At 40.2% G+C, this 13302-nt stretch overlaps 1 protein-coding gene across 1 annotated transcript in view; it reads right to left on the bottom strand.

Annotated features, from left to right (window-relative positions):
• LOC126469911 (O-glucosyltransferase rumi homolog) overlaps positions 1-5674 on the bottom strand; it is a 134472-nt gene extending 128798 nt beyond the window's left edge. The window contains exon 1 of the mRNA XM_050097275.1: positions 5298-5674. Coding sequence (XP_049953232.1) covers positions 5298-5433 — 136 coding nt within the window. The 5' untranslated portion in view covers positions 5434-5674. The remainder of the gene's footprint in view (positions 1-5297) is intronic.
• Positions 5675-13302: the final 7628 nt, after the last annotated feature.

Here is a 13302-nt window from a genome sequence, read left to right as displayed (position 1 = left end):
ACACTAAGCAGATTCAGAAGGATGTAGGTTGCAGTAGGTACTGGGAGATGAAGAAGCTTGCACAGGATAGAGTAGCATGGAAAGCTGCATCAAACCAGTCTCAGGACTGAAGACCACAACAACAACAACAACAGTTTGTAAGGTCTGAATCTGTAGTTATGGTGCAACATGCATTCCATTTTACATTCCACTGTAATCCTCCAAGTGATAACATCTGTAGATGGTATCATCAGCTTGAAGAGATTGATTGGTTTGGGGTATAAAGGGACCAAACTACAGGGTCATCAGTCCTTTGTTCCTCAAGAAAACAAGTCTCAAGGTAAAACAAACTCAAAGGAGTTGAGGGAAGTAAAAGGAGGTAAACCCGACAGGGAACCACACCAAAAGAGAAAATGAAAGAAGCGAAAAAAAAGGGGGAAACATACACTAAATGGAAAGGTAGAGGAAGGCAATAAAATGACATAGCAGATGGCTTGGGCTGGCTGATCACAAGGATAAAAAATGATGAGCCAGTCACTCTGCAACATACTAAAATCACCAGCATAAAAGACAATGCGAGAAGAACACACATAGGGAACAGACAAACAACAAGGCAAACAAAATGCAAAATAAGAGCAACAAAGACGTAAAAGGAAGGGAGGGTGGAGGCCTCGGAGAGTAGGCCAGGCACCCAATCTTACATGGTATGATAAAAACCCCTCCTCATGAATAAAACGTAAAACTAAATCGGCCGTTGAGGCATTGTTGCCCACACTGTAGGTAGAGTGCTGGGAAGGTTAAAAGTCCGCCACAGAGTGGCTAAAATTGGGCGATCCAGCAAGAGGCAGACAACAGTTATACAGGAGTCACGACGATAGCAAGGTGGGTCCTCGCGACGGAGGAGATGACCATGTGTTAGCCAAGTATGGCTGATGCGGAGCTGGCAAAGGACAACAGAGTCCCTGCAAGTGGATTGTATGGATGACTGCCACACATTCGTTGTCTCCTTGATAACATGGAGTTTGTTTGGGATACTGAGGGTGTGCCATTCAGTATCCCAGATTGCAAAAACTTTGCAGCAGAAGACCAATCAGAGATCAGTCTCCAGCAGGCTGGTCTCCAGAGTTGGTTTATCGGTAGTCTTTTTTTGCTAGGCTGTCAGCAAGTTCACTGCTTGGTATGTCGAGATTCCTGGGATCCAAATACAGGTCACTGAATGTCCACTGTCCCTGAGGGCATAAAGATACTCCTGGATAGTCATTACAAAAGGGTGTTGAGGGAACCACTGGTTGAGAGCTTGTAGGCTGCTAAAGGAGTCACTACAGATGAAAAAGGACTCACTGGCACAAGAGCGGATATGCTCGAGGGTACAATAGATGGCTATCAACTCTGTAGTGAAAGCACTGCAGCCATCTGTCAAGGAGCACTGTTCAGTACGTACATTGTGAACGTAAGTGAAACCAGCAAGACTGTCGACCATTGATCCCTCGTTGTAGACTATTTCTGAGTCCTGGAACTCGCCGAGAAGAGAGAGTAATTGCCGACAGAGGGCCTAACGTGGAACGGAGTCTTTTCGGCCTTGCGATAGGTCTAGCTGAAGTCATGGCCAAGGTATGGACCATGGAGCTGTACGGAAATGGACCTGCAGGAAAGGTGGTAGGGGGAAAATGTCAAGTTCATTAAGAAGCGAACAGACATGGACAGCGAGGGGATTCCCAGTTCTGGGCCACCGTTGCGGTAGATGGATTGCCGTGTTAGAAAAAAGGAGACGGTAATTCAGATGTCGGGGCAAACTATGAATGTCAGCGGTATAATTTGCAAGCAATAGTTGCCACCAGAGCCGCAACGGAAGAAAGCCAGCTTCCAAAAGGATGTTATTCACGAGGCTCATTCGGAAGGCTCCGGTCGCGAGCCAAATTCCACAGTGGTGGATAGGGTCCAGCAAGCATAGTGTGGAGGGCAATGCTGAATCAGAGTCAATATGAGACTGTAAGAGGGCTTTGTACAGCTGCAGTAGTGTAAGAAGATCAGTACCCCAGTTGGTGTAGCTCAGGCATCAAATAATATTAAGGTGCCGCCACTGCTTGTCCTGAAGATGGGGAAGCCAAGTTAAGTGGGCATTGAATACCTGTCCCAAAAAGCGTTAAGGGCCAAAAAGTGGGAAACTCCTTTTAGTTGCGTCTTATGACAGGCAGGAATACCTCGGGCCTATTCTAACCCTCAGACTCGCATGGCGGAGCTTGAAGAGACCTTCTGTCTCTGCAAAGGAAACAGTGTGGGATGACAAAGAGTGGCTGAAGGGCATGCTGAACAAGTGAGTCAGTCTTATGAAATCAGTTACGAAAGCTAGTCCTGAATTTGCAATTCCGGTGACGTGACTGTGGAAACTTATGGAGACGTTTATAACTATGTCCTTATCGTTTACAGTTGTTAAAGCTCTAAACCTACAGACTATGGTTAGTGTGCCAATTTTGCAAATGAAATGTTGCTACACGATGATGAAGATTATCTGAATCATGTCATCTTCAGTGATTGACACTTCACCTAAGTGGAAATGTAAACACACATAATACAAATCCCCTTAACATGGTACAGTTGCAACGAGACACCCCTAAATTGAATGTTATTTGTGTCATATCTTGACAGAAAGTTTAAGGGTGAAGCAACTGTAGCTGGTGGCTCTTTTCTCAATTGGAAGAAGCTGAACCACAGAACCTTATTTGGCAGCAAGATGGTGTGCACACCTGACTCACATAACTGAGTACACGACTGGTTAAATGGCATAGTACCCGACCACCAGATTGGCTGCCATGGGCTGGATGACACAGTCTGTTTTGCATGGCCTCCACATTCATTCAATCCGACATCCTGCGATACCTTTGGTTGTTCATAAAGGATCATGCATATGTGCTTCCACTACCTGCTGATCAACCCAATTAAACAAACGGGACTGAAGCAGTTGTTGCAACACTGATCAGTGTTAGGGATGAACTTGCCTAGCGACTTAATGTGTGCTGTATGGTGAATGGTACTCACATTGAACACTTGTAATGAAAACTGTTTTGGTTACTCTTTCATTTGATATGTTATTGATAATTTTAAGTTGAATGTAGTAAATGCTACCAAGCCTTAAAACGATGATATTCATGTAAGTATTATAGAAAAAAATGTGTGTTTAAAACAAATGATAACCAGAAAGTGATAATATATATATTTAAATGGACGAAACTACAGCCAACAGAAATGTCTTTCAAACAAGTGAGAAATAAAAAACATGATGACAAAAAAAACTTTTGTTTGATACACATTACATTTCATTGAAAATGAAGATGACACAGTAACTAAAATAATAAGAAAATTTAGCAAACAGAAGCACCACCCGCAGGAAACACAGCAAGAGTCAGGAATTACTGGAGAGGCAAACCACCTCAGATTGCTTATTGTCTGCTTTTTATTACCAGTTTCACTCTGTCAACAAGACCATCTTTAGATCCTCGTAGCCTGGTGGTGTGGTACAGTCAGATGGAGAACTTTTGAAGTCATTCTCTTGCTGGCAGAGCGAAACAAGTAATACTGCGTTTTATTGCACAAATATCTGAAGATCCCCTCATAATAATAAAAACAAATAAAAACCTGTGGTGATCTGTCTTTACATTAAGAAAGAGAACTGCACAAGCACTGAGATATTTCTTTAAAAAGTGTGTATATTTCACAATGAATCACAAAAACATGTTGTTATTAATGCCATTCAAGACATGAGCAAAGGAAGGGCGTCTGTAGTTTTTCAACAAAAAAAGGGGATCCTGTGCTAATGGCAACATGTAGATGTCAGCTTTTCAAACAATGGAGCTACCCCTACTTACTCAGGCCTAAGTAGTTCATTAAGAGGCCTTACGAGACTGTGTGCACTACCCTTACAGACCTATTAATGAAAACACCCAGGGAGTACCATGAATTTAACCAAGGTCTTTTACTAGACAAAGATCTATGGGTGGTTTACTTTGTCAGTCCCACAGGATTATAGAAATGCACAACAAATTCCAAGACACTAAAAGAAAGGAACTATGTACCACTAAAATTTAGGGAATATGGCACCACTGAGCAACATTATGAACATTTTATTTCATCACACAAATTATGAAAGTACCACAATGGCAAACATCACTGAAACATGGAAACATTTAAAAGAATGTGAGCAACTGTTTTTTCCCAGTATCATGAATAAAGCACAAATGGTGATGAGGTATAATAGCCCCACATGTCCTCCACTATGCAGCACTTGTATGTTTGTAGAGGAAACCAGATGTAATGTTGAACCTGTGATTACACAAAAATTTTTGTGTAGTTTATTTTTAAGAGCCACTTATATATGAGTAATACTTGTCCACCGTATATGGGCAGGAGACTGAGGTCTGAATGTCAACTTTACAATTAATGGAAGATTTGACTGACTGGCAAAAGAGCATTAAAGAGAATCAAATAAAGGTACACCAAGACAGGTGGCACAACTTCAGTGTGAACACTAAGATCACAATTTTGTGCACTTCCGTAACTTACACATTGCCGTTTCCCCTCGAATACAAAACAAGAAAAATTATAGTACTTATGGACGAATGCAGAAAATTGTTCCTTTTGTTTATGAAATGACAGTACAATACACAGGCGGTGAAATGATGCAAGTAAAAGGTACTTTGTATCGTTATGGTTTACTGAGAATAATGTACAAATACAGTTGAGAAAGTGCTAAGTAAATATATTATGATGTTGTAGCTATAGTTTCTTACTAGTACAAAAGAGTGTGTCGCAAGGCTAAAGATTTTTATAGAGTTTACAATCACTTAATTTTTTTTCGCGTAACTGGCAGTCATGTTGACAACAACATTGCTATAGAATATGCAACGGGATTATCACAAATATTTCGACGGCTTACAGTGATAACAAAAACATACTTTTTCTCCTGAACGGCAGTCGTTTTCTTTGCTTCTCAATTTGGATCAAATAACAATTTTTTTTATTTAAGACACAAAATGAGGTATAAAGGTAGACAAGTGTTCAAATTGCATTTTCTTGTTATTATCGTTGCAAAAGTTATTAAAACGTACAAAGTTAAGTACCGAGACGTCCATCTCACAGCAACAACCCAAGATTAAATAAAACGCCGAAACTTTTGAAGCAGTTTATCAATTTATGTTACGGACGAAATTTACTACACATATCTTAAAAATGTGTGGTACTGGAAGCATACAACTTCTACAATAATGCTCATATCCTGGCAAACAGCTCAAAATAAAGTACTTTAAAGTACTAAAATACCATACCTTTAACCTTGGAGGATGGTAATTTCGTGCATTTGTCATCGTCGTCAAATCTGTCAGACGAACAGTAGCCATTTGTATCTAGTGAAACAACATGAACGGTGGTAAATAGCAGATACAGCATGAAAACCCAATTCATATCAAAGAAATAACGTTCTCTCGTAGTATTTCGTTTAACACCAAAGCGACAAACACTCCGCCACAACACGACACAGTCCCGTTATGATATAATAACGGGAATAAACCAACGTTATCACACGCAATAACCTGCAAGAAATAACCAAACGCGAGACCACCCAGTCACATTACTGTTGACATACAACATTTGACAACAAAGTAACAACCGTAGCACACGACAAAATTCCCTCTCCCATAGTATATGCAGTATGCACAGAGAAGCCGCCAGAGGGTGGTATAATATCTTTGACGCAGTTACCTACTTTCATTTAAATTAGCATTTTTATTTTATAAAACGCTCTTGAATACATGACATGACGTTCTTTTTATTATGAAAGTGTTATGCGATCTCTCTTCCGTTCATTGATGTAGTGTGCAGCATGTGATAGCTTCAAAGCCGCTGTGTTTACTAATCTCCCACAGTACGACTATACGTACGGCAACACGCGCCTTGTCTCAGAAGTTAACCCATCGTAGTCCATCTGGTTCCTGTTATAGAAATTGATCTTGTTCTTTCGTGTCTTCTTAATTCTTATTTCGTTGTTTGCTTTGTTTTGTGGCACACTTTAAAGTTAATAAGCTCCTGGTATTTTCTTCCTTCTCCTTCTAGACATACCAAATAACTGAAACCAAAAATGGTATTTTGTTTTTACAGGGAGAAAGCCTACACCACGCATAAATTTGACCGTAAATCGATAAACGTGCTTTAATGAAAATTATTTCAACAGTGATAAAGTCAGAATTATTTGACGAGAAAAATAATGTTCGATGTTTTTGGGTACTTAGGAAGAAAACAAAATACAAAGGATAAACCAAAAAGGCTCTATTTACTGCGTTATTGATACCGATTAATGTGTTTGCAAATACATATTTTCGAGAAAATAAATATATATATTCTGAAATGTTAGGATGACACTTTTCCTATTCTGTCAGTTCTTAGACGTGTAAAGCATTTACTACACGACCTTTGAGAGGAACTTCCACTGTCAGTTCTGCTTTGGTCATTAATAAACACTATTATCATTGCCTGTTCCTGCATTTTGTTACTATATTTCGATTTTTTATGAAAAACTTTCACCATTCAGAGGCTTAGCTGCACAGCAGACAGTTATCACAGCACACTCAGTTTTGGCGCTGATGTGTAAACTAAAGTGGTCACTCGAAGCAGACGAGATTAAGTACGTGAATTAAACGCCAGGGGCACTCCAGTACGTACACCTGTCTCGAGAGTCAATTAAGACTAGAAAGTCGATCGCGTAAAACTATCATCGTGCCGACTGCTTAAGGGGAAGTGTACAATGGCTTTCTTAGTGTAGAGCCCACTCAGGTCTTCCGAAATTGAGTAATTTGCCATGTGGTAATCTGGTCGCGCATGGTAGCTGTTTTCTGGCCATGGAACTAAGCTCCCACATTGCTTGTCCGCCTAATGTGAATTTTGGCTCTGAGAAACCTACTTCTTGTCTGAAAGGATACATTTCTCTTTTACAGTGAGCGTGATTGTTTCGGCCGTGTAAGAGACTCACTGACGCACCCTTCTCGCTCCTGGTGCTTTTGTAAATCGGAGAGGAGTCGAATTGAGTAGAAAATTTCTTGCTGTTTAGGTTTGGTAGTCCATGCTCGGTAGTACTTCTGCGATTATTTTTCTATTCCATCATCTTTTGTGATACCCACAGTTTGTCTGTACTATAATGATTATTCGTCTTTAGTCTTCTCGCTGAGTGTCATAACTGCGGGAGAGTTGTTGTGTAGTGGTGGTCGCGACTTAGACACGCCTTTAGTCTGTTACAGCGTCAGGGACAGCGTGGTATGCCATCTTATGGGACTCTTGGCCATAGTGCCTTTGGAGCTGTGCTTCTACGCGCCACACGGCCGATACCACCTTTACTGAGGAGGTCGCATCTCGTCAATTTATGTACCTGTAATCTGTTAGCTGTTTCATGTAACTGCTGTTTACTTCATTCTAAAGTCCTAAGCAGTCAGTGGAGGTCGGCACTCGTTAACTTACATAAACGTAATCTAGTAACTCTTTTATGTAAGTGCTGTTTTTCTCATTCTTAGTTATTCTATGTCAGTTTGGTACCATTTGTTTTTAACTGGCGAAGGTTTTTTAAATTGCTATGGGAAGCTACTCCCATTGTAAACTGCTCATTCTTCTTGTTTAGTAATTAATTTAATGTGGCAGTCCCCCCTTTTTTTTAATGTTGGGGGCTGTAACGGCACTATCTTTGTGCACCTAGCACTTGGTTTGCCCACAGTTGACTGTACTTCGTATGCAAAGAGCCTATATACCAACAGATTGTTTTTAGTTATTCATTATTTTGTCAGGTCATCGCCATGTTGTGTCTGTTTGTTGTGTTTGGTGTTACCAGTCAAATCTTGCAAGAGGAAAAGAATGTAATTTGTGCTGCATGGCGTAAACCTCATGCTTAAGGGATTTATCCCTGCCAAACATTCTGGTTGTGCATTGTTAACTGTGACCTTTCTACCTCTCTTGCATGGGGTACAGAGGCAGCGCCTAATGCTGGTATTTCATATTTGTTATTTTTTTGTAATTCTAAAATGCAGGTTGTGTCACCCTAGTTTCATGGTTGTTTAAATGTTGAGTCAACCCAGTGGGGAGAGTTTGTAATGTTCTTGTCAAAGGCAATGGAAAATTGGATTTAACTTATTTGTACCCATTACTGTTCTCCCAACTGTGTCCTTTGTTAAAATATGTACAGCCTGTGGCTCAAATGATGATAACATTTCATCATGATTTTACATTAAAACTTTCCAGTTTGTGAGTTTGTCTATGAAGAATTATAATTTGATAAAAGGTCCTATTTAATTTTATAACCAGTGTCATATCCAAACTGTTTTTCAATCTATAATTGTTGTTTATTGTAAGTGCTACTGGTCTCGGATATTTTTTCTGTTAGGATATATAGTGTTTTTTTGGTAATACAGTTTGTAAAATGGTGAATGATGTGTACTTTAAACCCTGACCCAGTCCTTTCACATGTTTGATTTTGGTTAAGCCACACCCTTGGAAGGTGTCATTTCAAACACAACTGCACTCTCTGTCACGAATGCGTTTGTTCGATTTTTTTAACTGTAAGCTGATGTTCTTCCTGAGCGGACATGTACATATTCACAGATATTGAAGTTTTTATTAATGAATACAACAGACAGAACAGGATGACTAACATTTGGTCAAGAAAGGAAATGTGCATTTTAATAGAGCTAACATAGGAATTCTACATGCATCCATTTTCGTGAACAAACAGTATGGTTGTATTGTATTGTATTGAACTAGGGACCTAGAAACAATGGGGAGGCTTCGTCTCCACCATAGCCCTCAGTGGTTCACAACCCCACTCACTCCACCGCCGCCACACACCATACCCAGACAATGGTAACCCCAAATGCTTGCGTGGTAATTATGGTGTATGCACACATGGAGACAGTGTTTGTGCAGCAATCGCCGACATAGTGTAACTGAGGCGGAATAAGGGGAACCAGCCCACATTCGCCGGGGCAGATGGAAAACCGCCTTAAAAACCATCCACAGACTGACCGGCACACTAGACCTCGACACTAATCCGCCGGGAGGATTCGTGCCAGGGACTGGTACGCCTTCCCGCTCAGAAAGCGCTGTGTTAGACCACACGGCTAACAGGGCGGGCAACTGTATGGTTTGTGAGCCAAATAAGCCGACAACTACCGCTGGCGAATGCAAAATGACGAAAATCAGTTCCATGATCGCGTTGTGTCTTGTGACGTGACATATTCCATGTGCGTACACATCAACATGCCCAAAGTCAGTGTGCCTCACCACAAATTCGAGCCATGTAACCCCCTTGACACTGAGAGAGGTGGTCGTCACTGCCGAAGCACCACTGGTCCCAGCTTACAACTCCCCATTGAAACATCACGCTTCCTCGATCACAGCACCACCACCACGCCCCCTAGGTCACAGTGCACTCTGTCTGTGGCCCCGAACTCATGTGCAGGCAATTTGTAAAAGACTCAACCTGCTCCACCAAAACTAGAAAAGGGAAGGGCCCTCTCCCTCCCCTTTTTTTCTTTGATAGCACAAACTAATTCTCCTTGACTTGGCTCATGTGAGCCTGCAACAATCTACCCCTGTGGAAAGTGTGCAAAAGAAGATTAACAGGACTTAATTTCTGCAAGAACTCAAAGGGACCGAGAGACTGCAGATCCAATTTACTGGTGTAATCTGCCTCCCTTTTTAAGGTGGTATTGGGGTTCTGCAGAAAAGCTCCTTCCCCTACTTTACCTTTAAACTCTTTATGACCTCACTAACTTCTGATGGTTAATATTTTAGTGGTCAGTGAAAACATTGCAGGCAGTATTTTTCTGAGTAAAGTGTTAACAATTTTTCAACATTCTGCATGTTTTGATCACTGATTTTCTAATGTAAAACATGCATGTTGGTAACACTGTTTACAGCGCTTTTCTGTTTATAACAAACAAATGAGAGCTTGCACATAAGCCATTCAACAACGAGTTTTGTATTTGGTTTGAACTTTTTGTTAGATACAGTGTTAGTGAGGAAACACAGTAGTGAAAGAGTGAGGTGTGTGGACTATGAAAAAAGACACAAGAAGGTGGTGCTTAAAAAAGTGAAAAACACATCACAGTTGTTGGAAAATTTCAGGGGTATTGCAGAAATAGCTTGATCCTCAAGTAACAGTATTAGCATCACATGCATTGTGCAGGCATTGCTACACTCACTACAAGAAAAAATTTAGTGACAATCCACTTGAATGATCACCATCACCCAAATGTGAAACTGAAGATAACAGTACAGATGTTTATATTGCTGGATGTGAAATTGTTGATGCATTGAATGTTAGCATTTTGCTGTAACCCCTACTATATCCCCCTTCAACGTCAGGAAAGGTAAGAAGCACAAGTATAAAACAGTACATAAAAAGAAATGTGGAAGAAATTGGAACAAGTTTTATACAAGCAACTTCTTCAAAACTTTGTGAAGTGTTTAATGTAGATGCACATGGCGCAGAACCTAAAGATAGTGATATGTGCACAAAATATGATGCGTGGTTTCAAAAACAAAATACTGCTATCTCAGTATCCACCTATACTCAGAAGGTACAGTTACTGACAATGATTCCAGGTAGCTACTTTAAGCAGCAGGTACAGAAATACATATCAACTTCTCCACATTATTTGAATTCAAGAGCTCGTAAAACAAAGAATGAGAAAGGTATTTGGGCATGTGCAGATTCTCACTGTAGACATCCAATGCAAGATGATATGCTTACTGTGTTACTGTGGAATATGGCCTAAATGATATCAAAGACTGCAGCAGACAAAGTCCTAACCAGGCTGATGTTATTCCTGTTAGTGAAAATGGTGAAAAAGTTAAAAAGGTAAAAAAATATATGACAAGATCAATAAGAGAAGCGTATCTCCTAATGAAAAAGCAGAACCTGAATTTAAAAACAGGTTTCACAAAATTCTACTTCTTACAACCAAAATGGATAAAATGCCAGCCAGTGAAAGAAATATGCACATGTATTTACTGCTCTAATTTAAAACTTGATTGTTTCGCCATAAGCTGTGCCACAGGAAAGAAGTGCACAGAGTGTATGTCAAGAGCTGCAAGATAAATGTTGGTTGCAGAAGTGTGCAATGTGTCCTGATACTGAAGTGATGACTGTTGAAGCATTACACCTTCAGGATACTGACAATGGTGTAACCTATGCATAGTGGGAGGAAAGAGAGTTGGTGAAGAAGACAGTAAAGCCAGAGGAGTTTGCTACAGAGGTTAGGCATTGGGTCATGAAAGGAACAGCTCACCACCATAGCCAGAATATTCAGAGACAGACCATAGAGAAGTAAAATCGGCCACATCCCAGAACACTCACACATTAGTTCTTCATTTCAACTTTGCTGAGAACTTGTCTGTTGCACTGCAGAACTAAATTCAAAGTTGCCAAAGGCACACCACAGGTATCAATATTCACATGTGTTGTTCATTTCCTTGGGACATCACACTGTTTTGCTATTGTCAGTGATGATTTCATTCATGATAATGCATATGTATGCTACACTGTCAGCATGAAAATTTATGACATAACATCTAGGGGCCATGCATTTCCTAAACATGAGTATGCGACAGATGGAGTAGCATCTCATTTCAAAAACCAATTTCAGCTTTATGAGCTTGGTCAACACTGTAGTGCAGGAATTAAGACAAAAAAATGGATATTTTCAGCAACACATAATGGAAAAAGTGCACGCAATGAGGTAGGAGGTCTCCATAATATCTTGCAACAACATTTAATCTCCAGCATGAAACTGTCGATGATTTAAGATATGCTACTGGATTTGAACTCACCATATCAACAAATAAAAAACTCTTAGATCTAAAAGAAAGCACATTAAGGAAATTTTGTTTAAAAAAGAGAGAATGATGGTCTGCTATGAAGCATGTGCTAGGAATTAAATCAGGTCACTACTGTGTTGATTCCAAAAGTGGCACATACATTGCAAGAACGGTTCTCCACGAAATACAGACTGTTACTGTGTGTAAAATGCAGAGACCCCAGTACACAGGGTGTTACAAAAAGGTACAGCCAAACTTTCAGAAAACATTCCTCACACACAAAGAAAGAAAATATGTTACGTGGACATGTGTCCGGAAATGCTTACTTTCCATGTTAGAGCTCATTTGATTACTTCTCTTCAAATCACATTAATCATGGAATGGAAACACACAGCAACATAACGTACCAGCGTGACTTCAAACACTTTGTTACAGGAAATGTTCAAAATGTCCTCCATTAGCGAGGATACATGCATCCACCCTCCATTTCATGGAATCCCTGATGCGCTGATGCAGCCCTGGAGAATGGCGTATTGTATCAGAGCCGTCCACAATACGAGCACGAAGAGTGTCTACATTTGGTACCAGGGTTGCGTAGACAAGACCTTTCAAATGCCCCCATAAATGAAAGTCAAAAGGGTTGAGGTCAGGAGAGCGTGAAGGCCATGGAATTGGTCCACCTCTACCAATTCATCAGTCACCGAATCTGTTGTTGAGAAGCATACGAACACTTCGACTAAAATGTGCAGCAGCTCCATCGTACATGAACCACGTGTTGTGTCGGACTTGTAAAGGCACATGTTCTAGCAGCACAGGTAGAGTATCCCATATGAAATCCTGATAACGTGCTCCATTGAGCGTACATACTGACGAAACTAAAATGAGCTCTAACATGGAAATTAAGCATTTCCGGACACATGTCCACATAACATCTTTTCTTTATTTGTGTGTGGGGAATGTTTCCTGAAAGTTTGGCCGTACCTTTTTGTAACACCCTGTACATTAGGAGACTTTGTAGTGAGCCACTTTATTTCTTGTGTGCATGACAGTCAGTGGTAGGTAGGACTGATAGTAAGTGTCTGTCATGAGTTGCAAGATATAACCATCTCCTTTATGACACCTTATGGTCCTGCTAATGCTTTGAAATGGCCATCATCAAAAGATGAGCGTGCAGTTCCCATTTCCAAAGTATTGCTCTTGTTGGATCGTCCTTGTCCACACGCAAATGCAGTTTGGCTACACAAGTTCAATGAGAAGCAGATGAAAAAAAAAAAAAAAAGAAATGAACTCCTTTCAACAGTGCAGTGTCGACTGTTACATTATAGACAATTTTAACTCAAGGAATGTCTTGAAAAAGTAAAATCGTGACAGAAGAAAATAATAATTTGTGAATAATATCATAAAAACGAAAATAGGTATAAACATTCTATATCTCATTTTTGTTATAAAATGCTCTTGAACAAAATTATGAATTTA

Source organism: Schistocerca serialis, chromosome 3 (genome assembly GCF_023864345.2).
Source record: "Schistocerca serialis cubense isolate TAMUIC-IGC-003099 chromosome 3, iqSchSeri2.2, whole genome shotgun sequence".
In the NCBI taxonomy this organism is placed as follows: domain Eukaryota; kingdom Metazoa; phylum Arthropoda; class Insecta; order Orthoptera; family Acrididae; genus Schistocerca; species Schistocerca serialis.
This window is presented reverse-complemented; position numbering and strand designations above follow the sequence as displayed.